This window comes from Ailuropoda melanoleuca, chromosome 14 (genome assembly GCF_002007445.2).
Source record: "Ailuropoda melanoleuca isolate Jingjing chromosome 14, ASM200744v2, whole genome shotgun sequence".
Lineage (NCBI taxonomy): Eukaryota > Metazoa > Chordata > Mammalia > Carnivora > Ursidae > Ailuropoda > Ailuropoda melanoleuca.
Window position 1 is genome coordinate 86,229,131 of NC_048231.1, and position 20,779 is coordinate 86,249,909.

A 20,779-nucleotide genomic window follows, 5' to 3' on the forward strand; every position below is an offset into this window, starting at 1 on the left:
CTCAGAGTACCTGATAAAATCACTGTAAGAATTCAGTCACATAATGTATGTGATTAATACAGTGCCTGGCACACAGTGAGAGAAGGAAATAAATGTCAGATATCATTATCTGTGTATGCGTCATCAGTCGGCAAAGAGTTGAGGACCAACGGAAGTGTTTTATTGGTCTCTAATTTGGCAATTCTTTCTAGGGATTTTTCTGTTGTTGTTGTTTTTTTTTCCCCCTTAAGCCAAGATTATAGCTTCCTTATTTTGTTTCCTTAACTTTCAGCTCTATATAAGTACTCCCTTACTTAAGAGCTATCATTCTTCACCCATCAGCTAAAGCTACATTTCCCCTTTTCTTTTTTAGTGAATTGGTGCTTCTTTTTGCGAATGGACAACGCAGCATTTGAAATGCATGAAGATGGAACACACAATACTTCTTCTATGGGGAAGATGAACACCAGCTCCAGAATGGTAAGGTGGAGATTTACACGTTGAGATTAGCATCTTCCAAATCTTTATGCAGAGCTCAGGAAAGAATCCCCTTTTAGACCAGCTTTCTTCAAGTGACTCTTTTTTGAAAGGTAGCATCTCCTGCTCTGAACATTTCTTGATTTGCTTTCTGTCTCATAAACTCTTAGCTCACATCTCCGTTAGCTCTGTGATGGTCCAACTTTCCATGAATTGTTGTTCACGGTACTAATGAATTGTTTATTGCTCAGTAGAACATCCTCATACGATGTTAAACTGAGAATGTTGATCCATGATTATACTATACACAATATACCGTTTAGGAATGTTGACATACTAACAGCTATGTTAAGAGTTATTAGTAATCAAATATATGCCTGCTCAGAGAGGTATTCGGAGGGCAGTGGACAGAAAACCATGACATTAGGACTTATGAATGCCATTTTCGTGGTCAGAGGAATGAGGGCAATTTGGTCCAAAGGTTAAGGTGTGTATTCTTTTGGTAGCTTTCGGTAATGTGGATTGCAACTCACAGAAATAACACTGTTGTTTGTAGCGTGTATTTGTAATGTGAAACCAGGAAATTGTAACACGGAAATACATAGAAATATTGTGCTTGGACTTGGTAGATGCGTTAGTAGTTCAGACAGGTAATACACGGAGGGAGGGGGTTTAACGAAGCTATTTAAGTGAAGGAGGGAGGGAGAAAGAGGCTGAGATCTGTCAGGCCAGTTGTTTACTGGTATGTTACTTTCCCATGCTTATTACCTGTACATGTAATTACATATGTATATTCTGGAGCTAAAAAGCTCTTAGAAGATAGTCTCTATAATCTCTTTAATTTTCAGGTGAAGAGACTGGTAAATAGGGGCTAATTGGCTGCACTGGAATGCATTTTATACACAACTTAACTGGCTACTTAATTTTCTGGTAATTTATTCTTTGCCTCAGCTTTTCATATGTTTATTGTTTCCTTATCTATTTGGGTGTCAGCAAGGTATATGGAATATGTATGTGTGTGTTTGTATTTATTTATATTTACACTTATATTTACACATGTATTATTTTACCGAGTATATTTATCCCACAAGTACATTTTTTAAGTAAAAGAAAATATAAACCAAATTGAGAAAGGAGGCAATATTTTTAATGCATCAAGAGTAGAGAATAATGGGGGCGCCTGGGTGGCACAGCGGTTAAGCATCTGCCTTCGGCTCAGGGCGTGATCCCGGCGTTATGGGATCGAGCCCCATATCAGGCTCCTCCTCAATTGAGCCTGCTTCTTCCTCTCCCACTCCCCCTGCTTGTGTTCCCTCTCTCGCTGGCTGTCTCTATCTCTGTCGAATAAATAAATAAAATCTTAAAAAAAAAAAAAAAAGAGTAGAGAATAATGGCTTCATAATTTCTCTTAGGAGAAGAAGAGGCAGTGGTCACTGATGAGCGTTTTCCTGGTGTGTCTCTTGGCCTGCACCGTCACCACAGCAGTAGGAGTACTGATATTTTCCTTGGTTTATGTTTACAACTCTCAGCCACATTCCCAAGTCCATCTGGGACTCGAAGTCCGGCCTCTGCAAACAACGGTTCCCGTAGTGCAAAAGGCTGTTGATCCAAAATTCCAGTTTCTTAATCATTTGCCTAAATCCAAGGTATGAATCACACACTTAGCAAAAAGAATTATCTGTTCTACTGGCTGATTTCAAAACAAAGTTCCCATTGCCTGTTTACTAAGCTTTGTTCTCTACTCATTGGAAGGAACTGACTGTGGGCCATCTAGATGGAGGGAGGTGAGAGATAGAGAAGAGGAAGGGTTGGATTGATATTGGCCCCAGGCAGAGATTTTCTCTCATAGTTAGCTCTGTGTCAGCCTAGAGGGGAGGACTGCAGACAGACACATGCAAAGCACTCCATTCTCTTGTCAAGATAGGTGTTGTCTTCATATCTAACATGGACTGGACTGACAGTTCTGTAGGTGCTACCACCGTCATTCCTGGAGTCCTGTTCTTCCTCTTCCCTTCTGGACTCCAGTCTTCGCCTCCTCACCACTGCCTTTTCGGGTTTGCCTCCCTCTTACTCTGCAGTGGCCTCATATTCCTCAGATGGCCTCCATGTTGACGGTTGCTTGTCTATGACGTTTCAGGTGTTTGAATTCTCTGGTGGTGCAATCCAGTGGGCCCGGTACAGGAACAACGTCAAAGACTATCTCAGCGTTGAAGAAGAGGCCTTTGGCAGCAGCTTGAACAGTCAGAGATCACAGATGACTCTGGGGACCCTGAGAATAAAAAGCAATGGCCTCCGGGCACCTCACTGGCACTTCAATGCTAATGAACATGGCTACCTTGTACAGGTATAACCAGTTTGCCCGGGTTCTGCGCCTCAGTGTTTATGCTGTGTGTCCTCAAGCTATTATTTTAGTTGTTGCAAAACCTACTTAACTAAATGACAGACAACACCCAGGCTTTGGCTGTATTCATGTAGGTTAGTTAGCAGTGCCCTGAAGCATTAACCTGTTTGTTGTAATTATTCTTGGCATCACTTTGAACTTCTTTCTTCAGTACGAAATCATTTTTCATTTGCTATTGTTAAAATAAGATCACTGTTCCATCCTTCAAGCCAAAGCTAAAACTCATAGCTCTGATCAAGTGATCAAAGAGATGGCTTTCTTTTAAGGAAAAAGCAGTTTGGTGGTGTTCAGCCTGGAGTCCCTAAGATCAGGCCAATTGGCTGCCCTTTGTGCTTCAGACTCTTTAGAATTGTCTGGGAGCCAAGGGGAAGAGACCAAAATGAGTGTTCTCATTTGAATTTCAAATAATCATTAATTCTAAAAAGTATTTGTTGTTGCATTCTGTATTCCAGATACCGGGGGAAGGGTAGTGACTAAGTGACTAAGTGCACATGGCAACTTTCAGCGTTTGGTCTTACCCTGGTGATCTTGTTAATAGACCAGCCAGTGTTATGTGACCTATTTCTGTTGGTGTTAATAAAACTCCTTTTTCAAGACAATTCATTCAGTTTTAGAATTTACAATAGGAAGAGAGATTAGAATTTCATCTGTCTGAGATCAAACACTTCTTATTTCTTATGAGAGAACAGGGGCTCAGAAAGGTTGACTTTTCTAAAGATAAACTGTAGTTGTTGGCTGGCCAGGGACAAGGTCCATGTTTTCTGACATTTTGTCTTTTTCCACATATACAAAATATGTAAAAGAGGACAGCCTTGGGGTGCCTGGGTGGTGCAGTCAGTTAAGTGTCTTACTCTTGGTTTTTAGCTCAGGGTGTGATCTCGAGGTGGTGAGATGGAGCCCTGTGTTAGGTTCTGTGCTCCGGGCGGAGTCGGTTTAGGCTTCTCTCTCCCTCTTCCTTGGCGCCTCCATACCCCTGGCTCTCTCTCTCTTAAATAAAAAAATAAAGCTTAAAAAAAAAAAGAGGATAGTCTCCAAAAGGTTAGTTTCCATGGTTCTGGCTGAGTAGTGGCAGAGTAGTAGGAGGAAGGAAAGGCAGGTAAGTGGAAGGGGTCCCTTAAAAACAAACCCCAAGGTAGAGAAATTAGTCTGGAGCGTGTTCCAGTAGGCCTGGAATGCAGCTCAGTCTGGGGAGCAGTTCTGGAATTCCAAAGAGAGTTTATAATCTGAGCTTCTAAATGTGAGCTAGAAGGTGGTCAAAAGGTACAAACTTCCAGTTCCAAAATAAATAAATCATGGGATGTAATAAACAGCATGGTGATTATAGTGAATAATACTATACTGTAAATTTGAAAATTGCTAATGAATGGATCTTAAAAGTTCCCATCATAAGAAAAAATTCTAACGGGGGTGATGGATATTAAAACTAAACTGATGGTGATCATTTCACAATATATACAAGTATCGAATCTTTATGTTGTATGCCTGAAACTAATAGAATGTTGTGAGTCAATTATATCTTAATTATAAGAAGTGTAAAGCCATTCAAATATAAAGGAAATAAATGTGGGCTAGAATCTTGTTTAGATCCCAGGAAAATTGTAGGATCACTCACGCAAGTGATAAGGAACCAGTCAATGGGATGTGAAGGCAGTCCCTCTACCGCATACTCACTCGAGGCTGTTGCTTTTGTTTCTGAGTATCTTCATGAAAGCCTTGGAAGGAGTGGCCCTGAGAGGAGCGGGCAGCTGGTGTGGCCAGTGTGCATGGCCCTGCAGTGCATGTCCCATTGGCCACTGTGCTGTCTCTGCTGTGCATATGGAGTAGTTGGTACCTTGATATGAATAGATAGACACTTTTGCTGTTCTCTGCCTATGGACTTGGAGAGAGCTCTTTAGAGGTTCACCTCTCCCCTGTATCTTTAATACCCATCTGGAAATGAGTTGTACACCTCTGTGTAGACACAGCAAAGGCTTCTTGTGGATGCTTCTCTAATGATCAACTCTGGAAGAAATAATATTACCTATTCTACTTACTTTACAGAATAATCTGTGGAAATGATTAGAGAATGAGAAAAAGTATTCTGTATAAGTGGAATCAAAGTATAGTGTAGTATGGATTAAAAGTGTAGACTTCCCCCCAGCCTTTGGCAACCACCATTCTTGTCTCTACTTCTAGATACTTTGACTAGAGAGTTAAATTTTAGGGATCTTCTGTACAGCATTGGTACAGCATTGTGCCTATCATTAGCAATAATGTATTGACCACTTAAAAATTTAAGAGGGTAGGTCTTACGGTAAGTGGTCTTAACACAATTTAAAAAAAAAAGTGTAGACTTTGGGGCTGGACTGCTTAGGTCCAAATCCCAGCTTTGCCACTGACTAGCAGAGTAGCGTTGGGAAAATTGAACATTCTCTCCAGATTCAGTTTCTCATCTGTAAATTGAGGTTAATAATAGTACTTGCTTCATAGGGTTGATACAAGGGATGATTGAGTTAAGTCATGTAAAGTGCGTGGAAGAATATCTGGACACGGAGTAGAAGTACCGTATTATTACTATTGGTATTATTATTAAAATTGTATGCAGACGTTTTATCTAGAAGAAACATTTGCGTCCGTATGCATACACATGGAAATGTAGACATATACCAACATGCATGTCAGCGTGACCGCCTGTGAGCACACACACACATGCTTGTAGTCTTTTCAAACTCTGAAGCATGAACTTAGAATTCTAAATTCTCAATGGGAGTGATGTTGCCCCCTAGGGAGGGCAAAAACTGGTCCTTAGAAGGTAAAAATGCCTTACTTTTTTTTATGTGTTAAACACAGATATGCATGTTGTACCTAAGCAGTATGTATATACGGTATACCCAGATTTACAGTACATGTGTAGTGTTAAAATTTCAAAGAATGGTGATTAATAAAAAAAGACTAAGATGGTGCCTTATAAGAGATGTAATGAAAAAAGTTTGAGAAACATTGCTCTAAAGTGATGTCGTGTGTGTTTTCTCTTTATGTTTCAGGGGACAGCATGGATAGGGGTGGTTGATGATGGTGGTGCAGTTACTACATACAATGTTACAGCTGGCCAAGTGATCTTCTTCCCTAAAAATACTCTACACTGGATAAAGAATGTGGGGAATGAAGACTGCTTTTTCTTGCTCTTCTTTTCCACACATGATGAACTTCAGACCCTGGATGTTGATGATGTATTTTTTTCAGTACCTGAAGACATTGCTTCCAGGTCACTTAAGGTCTGTACCACTGCTGAAAACAAACTCCCCTTTGAGGGTTTGTATTACATAGACACAAAGAAAGCATGAGTATTTGTGTTTCTAGGGTAGCAGTCAGTAGGGTAAGAGTTGGGTAATGAACTCAAGAACATAACTTGTATTCCTACTAAAGATACACAACTTGTTGAAATCGACTTAGCTTTTACTTTCCTTTATGAAGGACATCTACTTCTATAGGAAACTATAATGAATTGGTAGAAAAGTTTTGATAGAGTTAATAAAAATTACTATAATTTATATCTCTGAGAAGACATAAACTCATTCAGGGAGACCTTTACTATGGATGATGTAATTGTGTTTTCCTAATCTAATGTAGAGAAGCCCATTGTTTTCCTGAAGGAAAGCTGCTCTTGCTCTCTTTAAGTACTTCTAATATCATGGAGGGACTGCTTATAGACCTGGGTGTAGATGGAGAGGGCGAGATGCAGGTGCTGACAATACAAATGGGTGATCAGAAGAATTGGTGATGGCCCATGAGTGGCGACTGCAAGGAGTTCTGTGGTAACTTTAGAGATCTGTCTAGGGAGGTTTTGAGATTTATCTCACAGCACATCCTGATCTAATGTTATAGGGAGAAGTGGAAAAAATGAGTCATTAAGAGAATATTGGTAAATATGAGAGCCAGTGTATATTTTTGTAGGAGTTATAAAGATTATAAAACATCAACACCTTTAAAGCCAAAATGCATTGAAAACTTGGAGGATTTTCATAAATATCACAAACCTTAGGCTGATTGAGGTTAGCTCCTTTGACTGAGCCATTGAAAACCGCAATGCTACCCTTTCCTCAGCTACCTACCTTTCTATTACTAAAATTTGTAGAATGTTTCACAAATACCTTGTGTGATTTCTTATGTGTTTCAGCCTGAAGGTGGAATTAATTTCATTAGAACGTTCCAGAAGCAAAAAGAGGATCAGGGGGTCAACCTTCCTCCAAACTTGGCTGAACTGGTTATAAATCCTAGTTATGTACAGTCTCCAGACAGTCTTGTATGGAGATATTTTTATGACCTTAAAGGTATAGTATATTATTTTGTGAAACCTTCCTAGTTAGGTGTTTATATATGTGAGTATATAGCTGTTGGATTGAGCTGTAACTTTGTTTTTTTTAATTGGGTCACAGTCAAGACAAGTTTGAAAAAAACACATTTCTCTAAAGAATAAGAAATGAGAGAAAAGGAATGGAAGCAATAGAGAATGTTGTAGGAGATTTCAAAGTGTGAGGGGGGTGTGTTGGGGCTGGAGTTGCCTCAGGAGAAGAGGCTGATGAGAGGAGGGTCCAAGAATGTAGGTTTTAGAAGCCATGCTAATGAGTTTATACTTTATTTTGTTGGGAAAGAGGAGCAATTAAGGGATTTTAAATAGGAGATTTTAATTTAAGTTTTAAATTTTCAATTAGGTTTTATATTTTTGAAAGTTATTTTATTGAAGTTAATTGACATAAAACATTAATCTTAGGTGTTCAACATGATCCAGTATTATTGCAAAAAGATCACTACAATATAAGTCTAGTTAATGTCTGTCACCATACATAGTTACAGAAATTTTTTTCTTGTAATGAGAACTTTTAAGATCTTAGCAACTTTTAAGTATGCAATATAGTGTTATTAACTATAGTTGCCATACTGTACACTACATCCCCATGACTTATTTATTTTATAACTAGAAGTTTGTACCTTTTGACTCCTTTCACCTACTTTGTGGACACCTTACTCTCCACCTTTGGCAGCCACCAATTTGTTCTCTGTATCTATGAGCTTGTTTTTTGTTTTTAGAGTCCACCTATAAATGAGATCATATGGTATTTATCTTTTTCTGATTTATTTCCCTTAGCATAATGCCCTCAAGTTTCATCCATGTTGTCCCAAAGGCAAGCTCTCATTGTTTTTTATGTCTAGAAAATATTCCATTGTATGTATACACCACATTTTCTTTATCCGTCATCCATTGATGGGCACTTAGGTTGTTTCCATATCTTGGCTATTGTAAATCGTGCTGCGGTGAATGTGGGGGTGTGGATATGTTTTCAAGTTAGTGTTAGGTTTTTGAAGTGACGGCTCATCTAGTTGAATTGTGGATTGGAAGAGGACACGTGAGAGGCAAGGAGATGAGTCTGGCGGCTCTTGAAGTCCCTCAAGTGAGGGATGATGATAGCCTGCACAGTGGCAGTTTCGAGAGGGAGAGATTTGTTATAAAGCAGGAGAATTCAAAGAAGTAGGACTGACAGGACTTAGTGGGCTGGCTTGAGGGTGAGGTAAAGATTGACATGTAGGATGACTCTCAAGTTTTCTAACAAGGTCCCCTGAATTGAATAGTCTGTCTTAAAGGGGTCTCTCTATGTTAGAAATTTCAGGAGAACTTGGAAGGTAGGATAGTATCTGACGGTATCAGGTCAGTATCTTCGGGGCACATAGGATCTGGTGACAGCGATTCCTACCACGTGTTTCCTGGGATTACAGAGGAGCTGATGTACCTTAGTGGGACTACATTTGGCTCTCCTTAGTATCATTTTTTTTTTAAAGATTTTATTTATTTATTTGACAGAGATAGAGACAGCCAGCAATAGAGGGAACACAAGCAGGGGGAGTGGGAGAGGAAGAAGCAGGCTCATAGCAGAGGAGCCTGATGTGGGGCTCGATCCCACAATGCCGGGATTGCGCCCTGAGCTGAAGGCAGACACTTAACCGCTGTGCCACCCAGGCGCCCCTCCTTAGTATCATTTTGAAATATTTTATCTTGTTTTTCAAACTTCCTCTGACTCAGGTTCAAAAGAATATCGATTTCCAGGAGGAGTCATACAACTGGCACAATACTGGAAAAATGCAAGTGAACTAAGCAACCATGAAAAAATTTTTAGTGAATTCCTGAATCAGGTAATTGAAAGAAAAAATATTTTAAAGTTTTTTTCAATTTATTTGAGAGAGAGAGAGTGAGAGCAAGAGAGAGCATGAGTGGAGGGGAGGGGCAGAGGGAGAGGGAGATGCAGACTCCCCACTGAGCAGGGAGCCTGACACAGGGCTTGATCCCAGGACCCTGGGATCATGACCTGAGCCAAAGACAGACACTTAACCAACTGAGCCACCCAGGAGCCCCGAGAAAAAGAATTTTTGGTGATCATTAAGATGAGTGAAATATGAGATTTAGAGTGGATTCAACCTTCTTTTGGAAAAAAGGAAAAGGAAGAATCTAGTCAAACATTATTTGATTTGATTAATGGAAACTATTAATTGAGGCTGCAGTGTGGATTTGGAAGCTTAACTTCTCGGCATGGATGGTTATGTTAATGAAAAGACTAGATGCTTGTGAAATTTCTCTTTCATTTGTTTTTAAATGCTCAACTGGCTGCATTGCATAATGACTGAGAGTTCAATGGTGGCATCAAATCCCCTGATTCGAATCCCAGGTCCGCCACCATCCTAAGTAAATTACTCAGCCAATCTACATTTCAATTTTATCACCTGCAAAAAAAGGGGGGGTAACACTAACAACTTAACAAGATTTTTATAAGGAACAAGAGACATAATAAATGTAGGGGTATAAAAAATTACATGTTCTCTGGGGGCGCCTGGGTGGCACAGCGGTTAAGCGTCTGCCTTCGGCTCAGGGCGTGATCCCGGCGTTATGGGATCGAGACCCACATCAGGCTCCTCTGCTATGAGCCTGCTTCTTCCTCTCCCACTCCCCCTGCTTGTGTTCCCTCTATTGCTGGCTGTCTCTATCTCTGTCGAATAAATAAATAAAATCTTTAAAAAAAAATTACATGGTCTCAGTGAGGGCTGCAGAAAGATAAATTATAATTAGGATTATGTGAATGGTTAAGTTGCTGAGTAGGATGTTTGCTAAATAACTGGATTTATTTTTTTTTTCCTTTTTCAAGCATCAGAATGCTCTCAGTTTGAGTACACTCAGAATTTATAACAATGGATTACGACAGCCACATTTTCATTTTAATGCAAATGAAATGGGATATGTAATAAGTGGATGTGCAAAGGTAATTTCTCCATGAACAGCTTTTTGAACTTTCCTTTTTAATGCAGAAAGAAGCGAACAGGAGGTTTTTCTTTGTTTTGGGTCAGTTGTTGGTAACATTCGAAGACTTGGTGCTAATGGCTTTCTGGGCACAGTTTCCACAGAAGATACCATGCAGGCCATGCTAGACAGCTTCTAACTTTGATATTAGCGTGAGAAGAGGCTAAGAGCATGTCAGAAATGATAAAGAAGTTATCAGGTAGGGTGAAGGGTCTGAAACATTTTACATTTTCAGTTTCAGAGTTTCTCGCATTTTTAGGTAATGCAAGATTTAATGTGCTGCCCTTTGGGGACTATGACATCCCTGGGTGCCTCTCAGTGGGCTGTGAGTGGGGATGGCTGGGGAGGTGTGGAGTGTCAGTAGGGTGGCCACGTATCCCTGTTTATGGGGGATCCTTGTGAGGTACACTTGTCTTGGTGGCACTGGTGACTCTTCAGAGAGTCTTGGTTTGGATGACCAGTTATATAGTTACCATAAGAAAAGCCAAACTGAATAGCACGTTATGGTAGTGACTTGACTGTAGTTCTTCTGCAGTTTCACGGGGCTCCCTGGGGAAATCTACAGTGGCCTACCCAGGTCAGATAGGCTTCCAGCTGGTCCCTGTCTCCATCCTGACAGAAAGAACCAAACCAGACTGAATTGTACTTGTTAGGTCATCTGTAGCAAAAGTTTTGTTTTATGTTTTTAGAGGTGAAGGCTTGAATACATTGGAAAAGGGCCTTGTAATTGCTCCCAAATTGTATTTCAAGGATCAGATTTTATTTTTGGTGTGCTTGTGTGCTCATGGGTGTGCATTTGTGTGCTCGTTTCATCTCTGGTCCTTTTCAGGGAGACTATTAGGATGCTGCTGTCCTGGAAGGCTGAATTTTCCTGAGGAAGTCAAAAGGAGGGCATGAGGGTAGTAGAACTGAGATTTAAGCTTACTGCCTGATTAGGGAATTTATAATCCTTAATTAGAACATACTGACTGATGCTCTTTTTGCATGATATTTCACAGTATTAAACTCACTAATGCATTTTGAGGAACATTTACTTAAATAGAGTGTCTTTTGACTTCTGTGGGGCTATGTCTCAGAAACAGAAGATTTTATGTAAAAGATGGCCTCTATTTTCTGCTATTTACCCTCACTAAGAAGTCCTTTTATAACTATATGTTTTTATTCATCTGTTCTTCATTATTAATACTTCTCCTTAATAAATGTTTGATTTTATTTGCTTAACTTCAACATAGTTTGTTTTTTCCCCCCTCTTTAGGTGGGCATTATTAATACTCAGGGTATCATAGAGTTTGATGTTCACATTGGAGATGTGGTATTTTTCCCCACTGGAACCCAACATTACATTAAGAACTCATGTGATGAGGATTTGCTTTTCCTTCTTGCCTTCAGCACCGGAGACCAGGTGAGTACAAGACAGTTTTAGAGAGATTGCTGAGTGCCTCTGATGTGCAGAATAGCCTGCTAAACAAGATATCTGGACCCCAGGAGGCCCTCAGTAAATGTGAGCTGAACGAATAAATGGATGAACTGGCAAAACATATGTGTGAAGAGAAGGAGAATCAAATAATCTCATTTGGTTATAAAGGGATTGCATATATCACATTTTCTCCTAATTCCCCAAGTTCCAAACCAACTGAGAAACACACACACATAGACATGTAGACACAAAGAGAGACAGAAACACACAGTGAGACAGATCCAGAGGGACAAATTGAAAGAGGCTGACTGAGAAAGAGAGTAAGCATCAGAGAGGAAAGAGCATGGTAGAGAGAGGGAACAAGGACAGATGGTCAGACCCAGCCGACTGGATAGCCAGGCTAGACAGGCAGACATTATCAACCCAGTGGAGGGAGGCCTGTGTCTGGAGTAGGAGAACCCGTTATTTGGCAGCAAGGTTTGCCTCTGTCATGTGCCCCTGGGCATGGAGCTCTGAGAAGCCCTTTTGTTACTAGTCCTTGTTCACGGGAAGACGGAGGGTCTACCCTCATCAAAGAGAACTCCCTTTCAGCAGGATAGACATCCCTTCCAAAGAAAGTTTCCAATGCCTCAGCACCTCTAACCATCAATTGGACTTTCCTTATTCTCAGAGTTGAATAGGTGAGCTCCCCGTGGCAAGGGAAGACAGGCATACAAGGCGACTGTTCACAGGAATTCATAGTGGCCGTAAAGTTACACAGCCAAGTACCTTGCTGTCTTGCAAGTGTCTTGATGGCTGTAAGATCTTTGTAGGAATCTGAGTACTTTTGTACTGATATATCTTGTTTTGGTTTCCACTGCCAGTTGCAAACCCTTGACATGGACGATTATCTCCAGGCCATAGCAGATCACATCCTGGCCCAACTTTTCTTCAAGAAGCAAAGTGAGTTTAAGAAGATCCCCAAATTCAAGGAGGACCAGGCAATCAACCTGCCATAGATTTGCCGATGAGTTCATATTTATTCTTCCTTTCTCATTTGTTATTATTGTTCTTAAAGAAGGACAACTTTGCTAAGGAACCTGGCTGGAGCTCTTCACAGAGTAGAAGTGGGAAAGCAGGTGCAAAACAGCCCTGTGAGCTCATTTAGCTGACAGTGATGATAGGCAGTGTATGCTAAGGGAGCATTTCAGTATCCTCTGTATAGATTAGTAGGTCTATGGAGGAGACACAATAAATTAAATTAATATATTTTCATATGGATTTTAGTGTATGTGTATATATTTATTTTCCTTCTGTTACTTCAAATTTTATTACTCTAAGTGAAAAGTCATGCATATCAGTAAATTTTACTACCATGTGTGTATTTTTGACACTCATCACTGTGAAAAGAAGTCAGCCTATACATGTACGTATTGAGGCACTGGAACCCAGGTACCTCAAACCTTGTCTGGAGAGTTCAATGTAGAACCCTAGGCTGGTGGTTCTTAACCCTTCTGTTGGTCTGAAGATACTTTTTACAATGGCAAAATTTTCAAGGACTTACTCATTTGACTGGTTGTATACTTGCTGTATATTAGCTGAGAAAATATGCAGTGATGAACTAATTATAAATTCAATACTTTCTTTGAATGTATTGGATTTCATTAATCACATCAGCAATCATTTACATTTGAAGAGTAGTCATCCCTATATTGGAGAAGCATGTGGTTTATTTAGTTGCTTGGCAATGCCTGCTATGTATGTGGATTCAAGAACCACTTGTCATCACTGGAAGCAGGTAGGGGCTGGTGGTCTCCAAGTTGGGGGTCATTGTCTTAAGTAGAAAAGAATTTGTTCAGATTTATTCTGTGCTGGGCTTTGTTTATAATTTATTTTAATAGGTATTTGGTACCCCTGCATTGTACTTGGGTCCTGCCATTAGTTCTGGTTTATATAGGACTACTGGCAGTTAGTCCTTTATAAAATTCTCAAGTCAGTATTGACAAGTTTTAATGCTTTTGACCACTAACCCCCTTCAGATATTCTCCTGATACCTAATGGAATTTTTAGATGTCTTAGGGTGTTTGTTCCCAGGCTAAAAAGATCTATTTGTTCCTTTCTCTCTCTGACTCTATTTTTATTTCTGTATCTTTCTGTCTGTCTGGATTGTTAGTTCTGTTGATTACAAGTACAGAATTCAGTGAGAATCAGGAATAGCTCACTTCTTTTTTTTTTTTTTTTAAAGATTTTTATTTATTTATTTGACAGAGACAGACAGCCAGTGAGAGAGAACACAAGCAAGGGGAATGGGAGAGGAAGAAGCAGGCTCCCAGTGGAGGAGCCTGATGTGGGGCTCGATCCCGGAACACTGGGATCATGCCCTGAGCCGAAGGCAGACGTTTAATGACTGTGCCACCCAGGCGCCCCAGGAATAGCTCACTTCTAGCATGAGGAAGAAGTCAGCTACATATGTACCTAATCAGATAACAGAAGGCCTGTTATCACTTGGAACTACTGTGAATTACCTTATTGCCCTTCTGGGAGAGCCAGGCAAGATCAGAACTTGATAGCAATGGGAGGTTTGTGACGGCAGTATTGTTTGGAAGAGACTCTATAGGGAATGAGTCACTGTCCAGGAGGAGGAACATAGTTGAGAAGATGCAGCGAACAGCGCAAGGCAATAGATATATGGAAAGAGGATGTCCAGATAGAGGGGAAATAGTCATAAAAGAAAAACAGCAATGCATGTAGATGGATTTTATCTATAAGTTGTTTTTTTTTTTTTTAAAGATTTTTGTTTTATTTATTCGACAGAGATAGAGACAGCCAGAGAGAGAGGGAACACAAGCAGGGGGAGTGGGAGAGGAAGAAGCAGGCTCATAGCAGAGGAGCCTGATGTGGGGCTCGATCCCATAACGCCGGGATCACGCCCTGAGCTCAAGGCAGAAGCTTAACCGCTGTGCCACCCAGGCGCCCCTATAAGTTTTGTTTTATCTTAGGAACTGTTTTATATACTATAAACTAGTTCATAATCTGTTCTCTTATATCAGGAAGTATTGTATCGGTTTTATCAATACAGATTTTATGCATCTTTGTATATTATTTTGCCATTGTAATTTTGAACAAAATCTGTTTTTATGGTTTTATGTATTTGAAGCATTATTGGTTTTCCTATATGCATCCTTGAAATATGACTAAGGAATCCAATCCACTATGTATTTAAAAAAGAAAAATCTTGAAAATAAAAACAATCTAATAAAGACAATTCAATTGGAATATTGTCGATATGTTATTTTATGGGGGGATGTATTCTTGAGATGTTGATTTCTAGTTTTCTTACCATTTTTTTTTAAAGATTTTATTTATTTGTTTGACAAGAGATAGAGACAGCCAGTGAGAGAGGGAACACAAGCAGGGGGAGTGGGAGAGGAAGAAGCAGGCTCCCAGCAGAGGAGCCTGACGTGGGTCGATCCCATAACGCCGGGATCACGCCCTGAGCCGAAGGCAGACGCTTAACCGCTGTGCCACCCAGGCACCCCTCTAGTTTTCTTACCATTTTATTCTCTAAGGTGACTTAGTCCACTTACACTCAAGTGCTTTTAAGTTTTTTGGTATATCAACTTTATTAATTACCAAATCAATAGATTAAAGAGTGAACTGTTCAATCAGACTGATTATTTGGCATCATTCAAGCAAAACCCAGACATTTGAAAACTTCTTTAAGCTGAACCCACCTCAACCATTTTATATACACAGTCTATAATACAGAGTTCATTCATTTGAAGTGGTGTAAATTGTTCTTAACTGTTTAAAGAAATCTCTAAAAAGAACTCTTTTTTTACACTGCTGTGAATAACTGAATGGAATGAATTCATTTGAATAGAGGAACTATAGGTTAGGTAAACAACCTCGAATGTTCCTTATTGCTTCTAAATAGTGGAAGGTGGTTATAAAAAGTGTCTTTGTTCATACTCTCATCCTTCCATGTTGAAAAGCAATCAGGCTGCTTTTTATCACCCAACTGATTAAGGAAAAGGAAAATAGTTAAATGTTACTACATAACTTGATTCCCAATGACTGTATTATCTCAACGTTCAAAAATGATTCAGCAGTATAATATTATTGCTTTAAAAAACTAAAAAAGATCTTTATATATTTTGGGTACTAACCCTTTATTGAATAAGTCGTTTACAAGTATCTTCTCCCATTCAGTAGGTTGCTTTATAGTTTTGTTGATGGTTTCCTTCACTGTGCAGAAGCTTTTTATTTTGATGCAGTCCCGATAGTTTATTATTGCTTTTACTTCCCTTGCCTCAGGAGACGTGTCTAGAAATACTATATGTTGAACAGCTGATGTCAGAGAAATTACTGCTTATGTTCTCCTCTAAGATTTTTATGGTTTCAGGTCTCATATTTAGGTCTTTAATCCATTTTGAATTTATTGTTGTGTTTGGTGTAAAAAAGTAAATAGGTGATGAGGATTAAGGCGTGCACTTGTCATGATGAGCATTTGGGTTATTATGGAATTGCTAAATCACTATATTGTACACCTGAAACTAATGTAACAGTGTATGTTAACTATGCTGGAATTAAAAAACTAAAAGAGAAAGAAAGCCAAAAAAAAAAAAAAGCCACAGTGATTTTGTGCTATAATTATAAGTTACAAGTGGTGTCTCCTCCATAGTCTGCACTCACATTACCTTTAGGAACCTGGTATGTTCATTTGGATCACTGTTCCTTTGAAAAGAGGAAGATGCTTGAAAGTTCAGAACAGAACAGTGATGGCTAACGAGATGGGGACCTGTTATCTTCATTGCACTTATGTTGGAACTGTTTGGGAAAAAGAAGTTAAAGGATAACTTAGAGCCATGAAATCATAGAGCTGGTAGAGGCCATGTATCATTTGGTCTCATCAACTTAGTTTGCAGAAATGGAAACTAAGTCCTGAGAAGGGTACTTTACCTAGGTTGCAACAAAGTCCAGAACTTTTGAGCCCCCCACCCCTCATTCTATGTAGTGTTTTTTGTTTTTTTGTTTTTTTTGGTTACTGTCTTCAAACGTATGAAAGATTCCTCCATGTGAAGCAGAAATCTGTACTAGAAAATGCACCATCTTTAAGTGGGAGAGTTGGCTTCTGTCATCTACATTTAGGGAGCCCCTGATGCCAGCATTTCTCCTTTGTGGGAGATGCCCAGGTTCCAGCTAGTTCTGTAAATCTTATCTAGCCAAATACTCACATACTCACTGCTTGTGTTTTATTTAAAATTTTTTTAGAAATTTAAGAAATTGTGCTAGAATATACAAAATGTAAAATTTACCATTGAACCATGTTTAAGTATACAATCTGTGGCATTAAGTACATTCAATGGTCATGCAGCTGCTACTAACATCCATTTCCAGAACTTTTTCATCATCCCAAACTGTCCCCCTTAAACACTAACTCCTCATTTCTCTCTTCCTCCAGCTCCTGGTAATTTGTCTCCATGAATTTGTTTATTCTCAGGTACCTCATATAGGTGGAATAATAAAATATTACTCAATGCCATTTTTGTGAGATTCTTGCTCTTTTTAAAAAAAAAAACTGTGCCTTTACCATGTGGTTAGCATTGTGGTAAGATATGCAAGAGACCCAAGATGTGGAGAATTTGAATCTATCTTAGCTTTCATATTTCCAGAGAAGGCAACATACAGCCCTTTTGGTGATTCTCATTCCACGGTCTTTGGTCCTTTGGTCCTCAAATTTTTCACAACTCTCATAAAATTCCTCTTCCCTTTCTTTTTCTTTTTTTTCTTTTTTTTGGTTGCTGTTGGTGGGGGGAGGGTTTGAGGCTTCATTCTAGTCTCTGAAGTTTAAACATCCAGGTAAGACTGTGTTGATCTTTTTTTTTTTTTTAAATATTAATAAGAAACCCTAAATGGCCTCAACAAGTGTCTCTCACATCTCTTATCTTGGTTCAGTAATGCCCAGTGTCATCCTGTTGGCAATATATCTATCACTATTGTTTTAGCCTGATGCATTCAGACTTTTCTTTGGTTCAGAGGGCGGAGTAGCTCACGCTGAGAGGGAGCAAGCTGTGGTGTGCAGGCTAACGGGGATATTGCACCACACTGGAAGTAGTGAGGGGGCCCTGGACTCTCTCAATGCCAGACAAGGCACTAGCACACATCCAAAAGCCCACTTTGGAGGCCAGGACAATGAAAAATTCAAAAAATTTAAATTATCACCCGAAAAAATTTGGAAAGCTGTTAATAACCATTGTTTTGTTTTGTTTTTGTCTCTCTTTTCAGGAAATTGAGCAGCCAAGAGGCAGGTTTTTATTTATTTATTTATTTATTTCTAAAGATTTTACTCATTTATTAGAGGGAGTGAGAGAGTGTATGCACAACCCGGGGAAGGGCAAGGGGAGAAGCAGACTCCCCTCTGAGCAGGGAGCTGGAGTGGGGCTCAATCCCAGGACCCCTAGATCATTACCTGAGCCAAGGCAGACCCTCAACCGACAGAGCTACCCAGCCTCCCCGAGAGGCAGGGTTTTAAGCTTGTTTTTGTTTTGGTATTAAGGATGCAGTGTACTGCAGGTGTTAGTACCATAAGGAATAAATTAAGTGAAAAATAGAACAATTATTAGTATTCCTGAGTATTAGCACTGTTCAGTTGATAGTCTCTTTGGAGATGATTTGTCTCTGTTCATAAGTAGTTACAGATGGTAAAAGTTGAGAGGAAATAATTCCCATCGGCCAGGAAGAGCTGTCCTTTCAAATATACCTTCTATCCTGTAAAGTAAGCCATTGGAGATAGATTTACAGTTTTATAGTCCAGAGCCCCCACCTGGCCTGGGTGAGGGAAGAAATTCTTAACATACAGACAGCTATAGGACAGAGAGAAGCAGGAACACACAAAAGGGAAAAGTTAGTGTTTTTTGTTTGTTTGTTTTTGTTTTTGTTTTTATTTCCTGACTTGCTCAAGAGCTGGAGCATAAGTCTTGAGCTTTCTTGCAGTGAGTTATCTTGAATGTTCCCCGTAAAGTATTTGCTTTTGGTTGGGATACTTTTCTAATCAGCCATGATCTACTTCAGCCCATATTTTTAGCTGCCACCACTTAGGTTTTTAACTTTTAACATCTTTTTTAAATATGGCGTACATGGAGAAAACTGTACACGTCCTAAGTGTCCAGCTTGATGGTTTTCTGCGAACTGAGCATGCCCATCCCAACAGCAGCTCAATCACGTGCTATAGCGGACTCAGCTTCCATCATGGCCCCAGTATGATGAAATTATTTGTGCCTGTGTTTGGACTTTATGTAAATGAAATCATACTATATGTGATTTTTGGTACCTGACTTCTTTTGCTCCACTTTATATTTTGTGAAACTCACTCATAATAATAAGCTCCTCTCCTTAATTTTTATGCTTCTTAATTTTTTCTTTCCTTTCTCTTCAGATAAACCCTTGGCTTTGACGTGTCACCTCCTTGATTCAGTGTTGAAAGTCATGACATGTACACAGGGTGACTCTAAGTCAGATCCTCATGGTGGCCTTTGATGGCTGAGGCTGTCCCTGATCTTTCAGCTCTACATGGTTATCTGGAATGTAACTGTGTTCCAAGCAGCCTGAAGGCTGTATATCTCTAACTCATTAATTTGTGCCCACTAGCTTATAGTTTGACTCATTCTAGCCTCTCTGAGATTTCAACAGAGCATTGAATCTGGGGAAGCAAGGAACCAGGTGTTCCCAGAAGATCAAACTTTTTTTTTTTTTTTTTAAAGATTTTATTTATTTATTTGACAGAGATAGAGACAGCCAGCGAGAGAGGGAACACAAGCAGGGGGAGTGGGAGAGGAAGAAGCAGGCTCATAGCAGAGGAGCCTGATGTGGGTCTCGATCCCATAACGCCGGGATCACGCCCTGAGCCGAAGGCAGACGCTTAACCGCTGTGCCACCCAGGCGCCCCCCAGAAGATCAAACTTGACCACACTAGAAAATAGCCAACCCTGACACCAGCAAATGTGTTTGAGATCATGTGGAGAATGCTTCCCCTGTATGTTGACCCTCACCACCTCCTTGGCCTTCCCCCTGAAAAAACTCCTGCTTGGTCTGGGACTTTGGAGATGATCTTTGGACATTAGTTTGCCATCTTCCCAGGTTGCTGGCTTTCTGAATTAAGTAATCTTTGCTTTCCAATCAACAATTGTCCCTCTGAATATTGCTTTTGGAGCCATGAGCAGACGAAGTTGGGTTTCAGTAACAGGAAGAACCCAGAGCTAAGAAGAGAGGAGGTCAAGGTCAGTGAACTCTGCCCTTTAACATTCTTCTCCTCTCTCCAACCCATTCTGGCCCAGTTCCTCAGGTAGTGGGAATATATGGTAGATGCCCATTACACCAGCTGGGTTAGATTTTATGGTAATGCTTTTCCAAACAGGACTCACTTTCCTCTCTAATTAGGGAGGGAGCAGTGGAGGGATGTGGTCTAGGAACAGATTATCAGCTTTCATAAAGGAATAGTTTGTTTGGCTGGTAATTTGTTCATCATTTGTTCCCCTCTTCTGGTGAGCTTGCCCATGAGAAATGAAATAATACTTTATAAAATATATAAATAACTTTAACATTTTTTTTTTTTTAGAGACAGGGATTTAAACTGCATAAGCACACAATTTAGATGAAACAATGCAAGGGCTTTGATCCACTCAAGTTTGGGCAATTGATTTTATAAAGATTCTTTTCCGGGTCCCTTTACAGTATGAAATTTATGATAGTAGCTCTGTAATTTTGTAGGTCATGTTTTTACTAAGTACTAGTCAAATTCATTCACCTTCTTGTACTATGCAGAGATAAAGCCAATAGCTGTCTGAGCTTGTCAACTTCAAACGCTAATGCAGTATCAAGAAAATCAATAGGGTGTCTCACCACTCTTGTAACTTATTCTTCTGGCTTCAAAGGCAGAGAATATTCCCTGGAATGAAGTCAACTCAAATTTTTAAGTTACAGCTAAAGTGGTTATAAAACAAGGTATTAATAAGATAATTTTGCATTTTTTCTGATTCTTCTTTATGTATTACAGTTGGTATTTGCCTCGCTGGGAGAAATTTAGGAGGAAGTAGGAGGAAGCAGAGTAATGAATGGTGGCTGTGATTTTAAATGCTGAGGGAAATACCAACACTCCTGTGACTCTGCAGTGACTGCAGGAAGGGGAGGCAGCGTGGTGTAATAT

At 39.7% G+C, this 20,779-nt stretch overlaps 1 protein-coding gene across 1 annotated transcript; it reads left to right on the top strand.

Annotated features, from left to right (window-relative positions):
* Positions 1 to 375: 375 nt before the first annotated feature.
* Positions 376 to 12,593, top strand: LOC117795975. The gene is made up of 9 exons (XM_034642416.1): positions 376 to 459; positions 1,869 to 2,102; positions 2,594 to 2,800; positions 5,881 to 6,111; positions 7,014 to 7,167; positions 8,913 to 9,022; positions 10,027 to 10,140; positions 11,434 to 11,580; positions 12,459 to 12,593. The coding sequence occupies exons 1-9, from the start codon at positions 376 to 378 to the stop codon at positions 12,591 to 12,593; spliced, it is 1,416 nt and encodes a 471-aa protein (XP_034498307.1).
* Positions 12,594 to 20,779: the final 8,186 nt, after the last annotated feature.

Excerpts from the sequence above, each read along its gene's own strand:
- LOC117795975 (XM_034642416.1), top strand. The coding sequence starts at position 376 with ATGGACAACGCAGCATTTGAAATGCATGAAGATGGAACACACAATACT. Across the intron at positions 9,023-10,026 it reads TTAGTGAATTCCTGAATCAG|CATCAGAATGCTCTCAGTTT; the intron begins GTAATTGAAAGA and ends TCCTTTTTCAAG. Across the intron at positions 10,141-11,433 it reads TAATAAGTGGATGTGCAAAG|GTGGGCATTATTAATACTCA; the intron begins GTAATTTCTCCA and ends CCCCCTCTTTAG.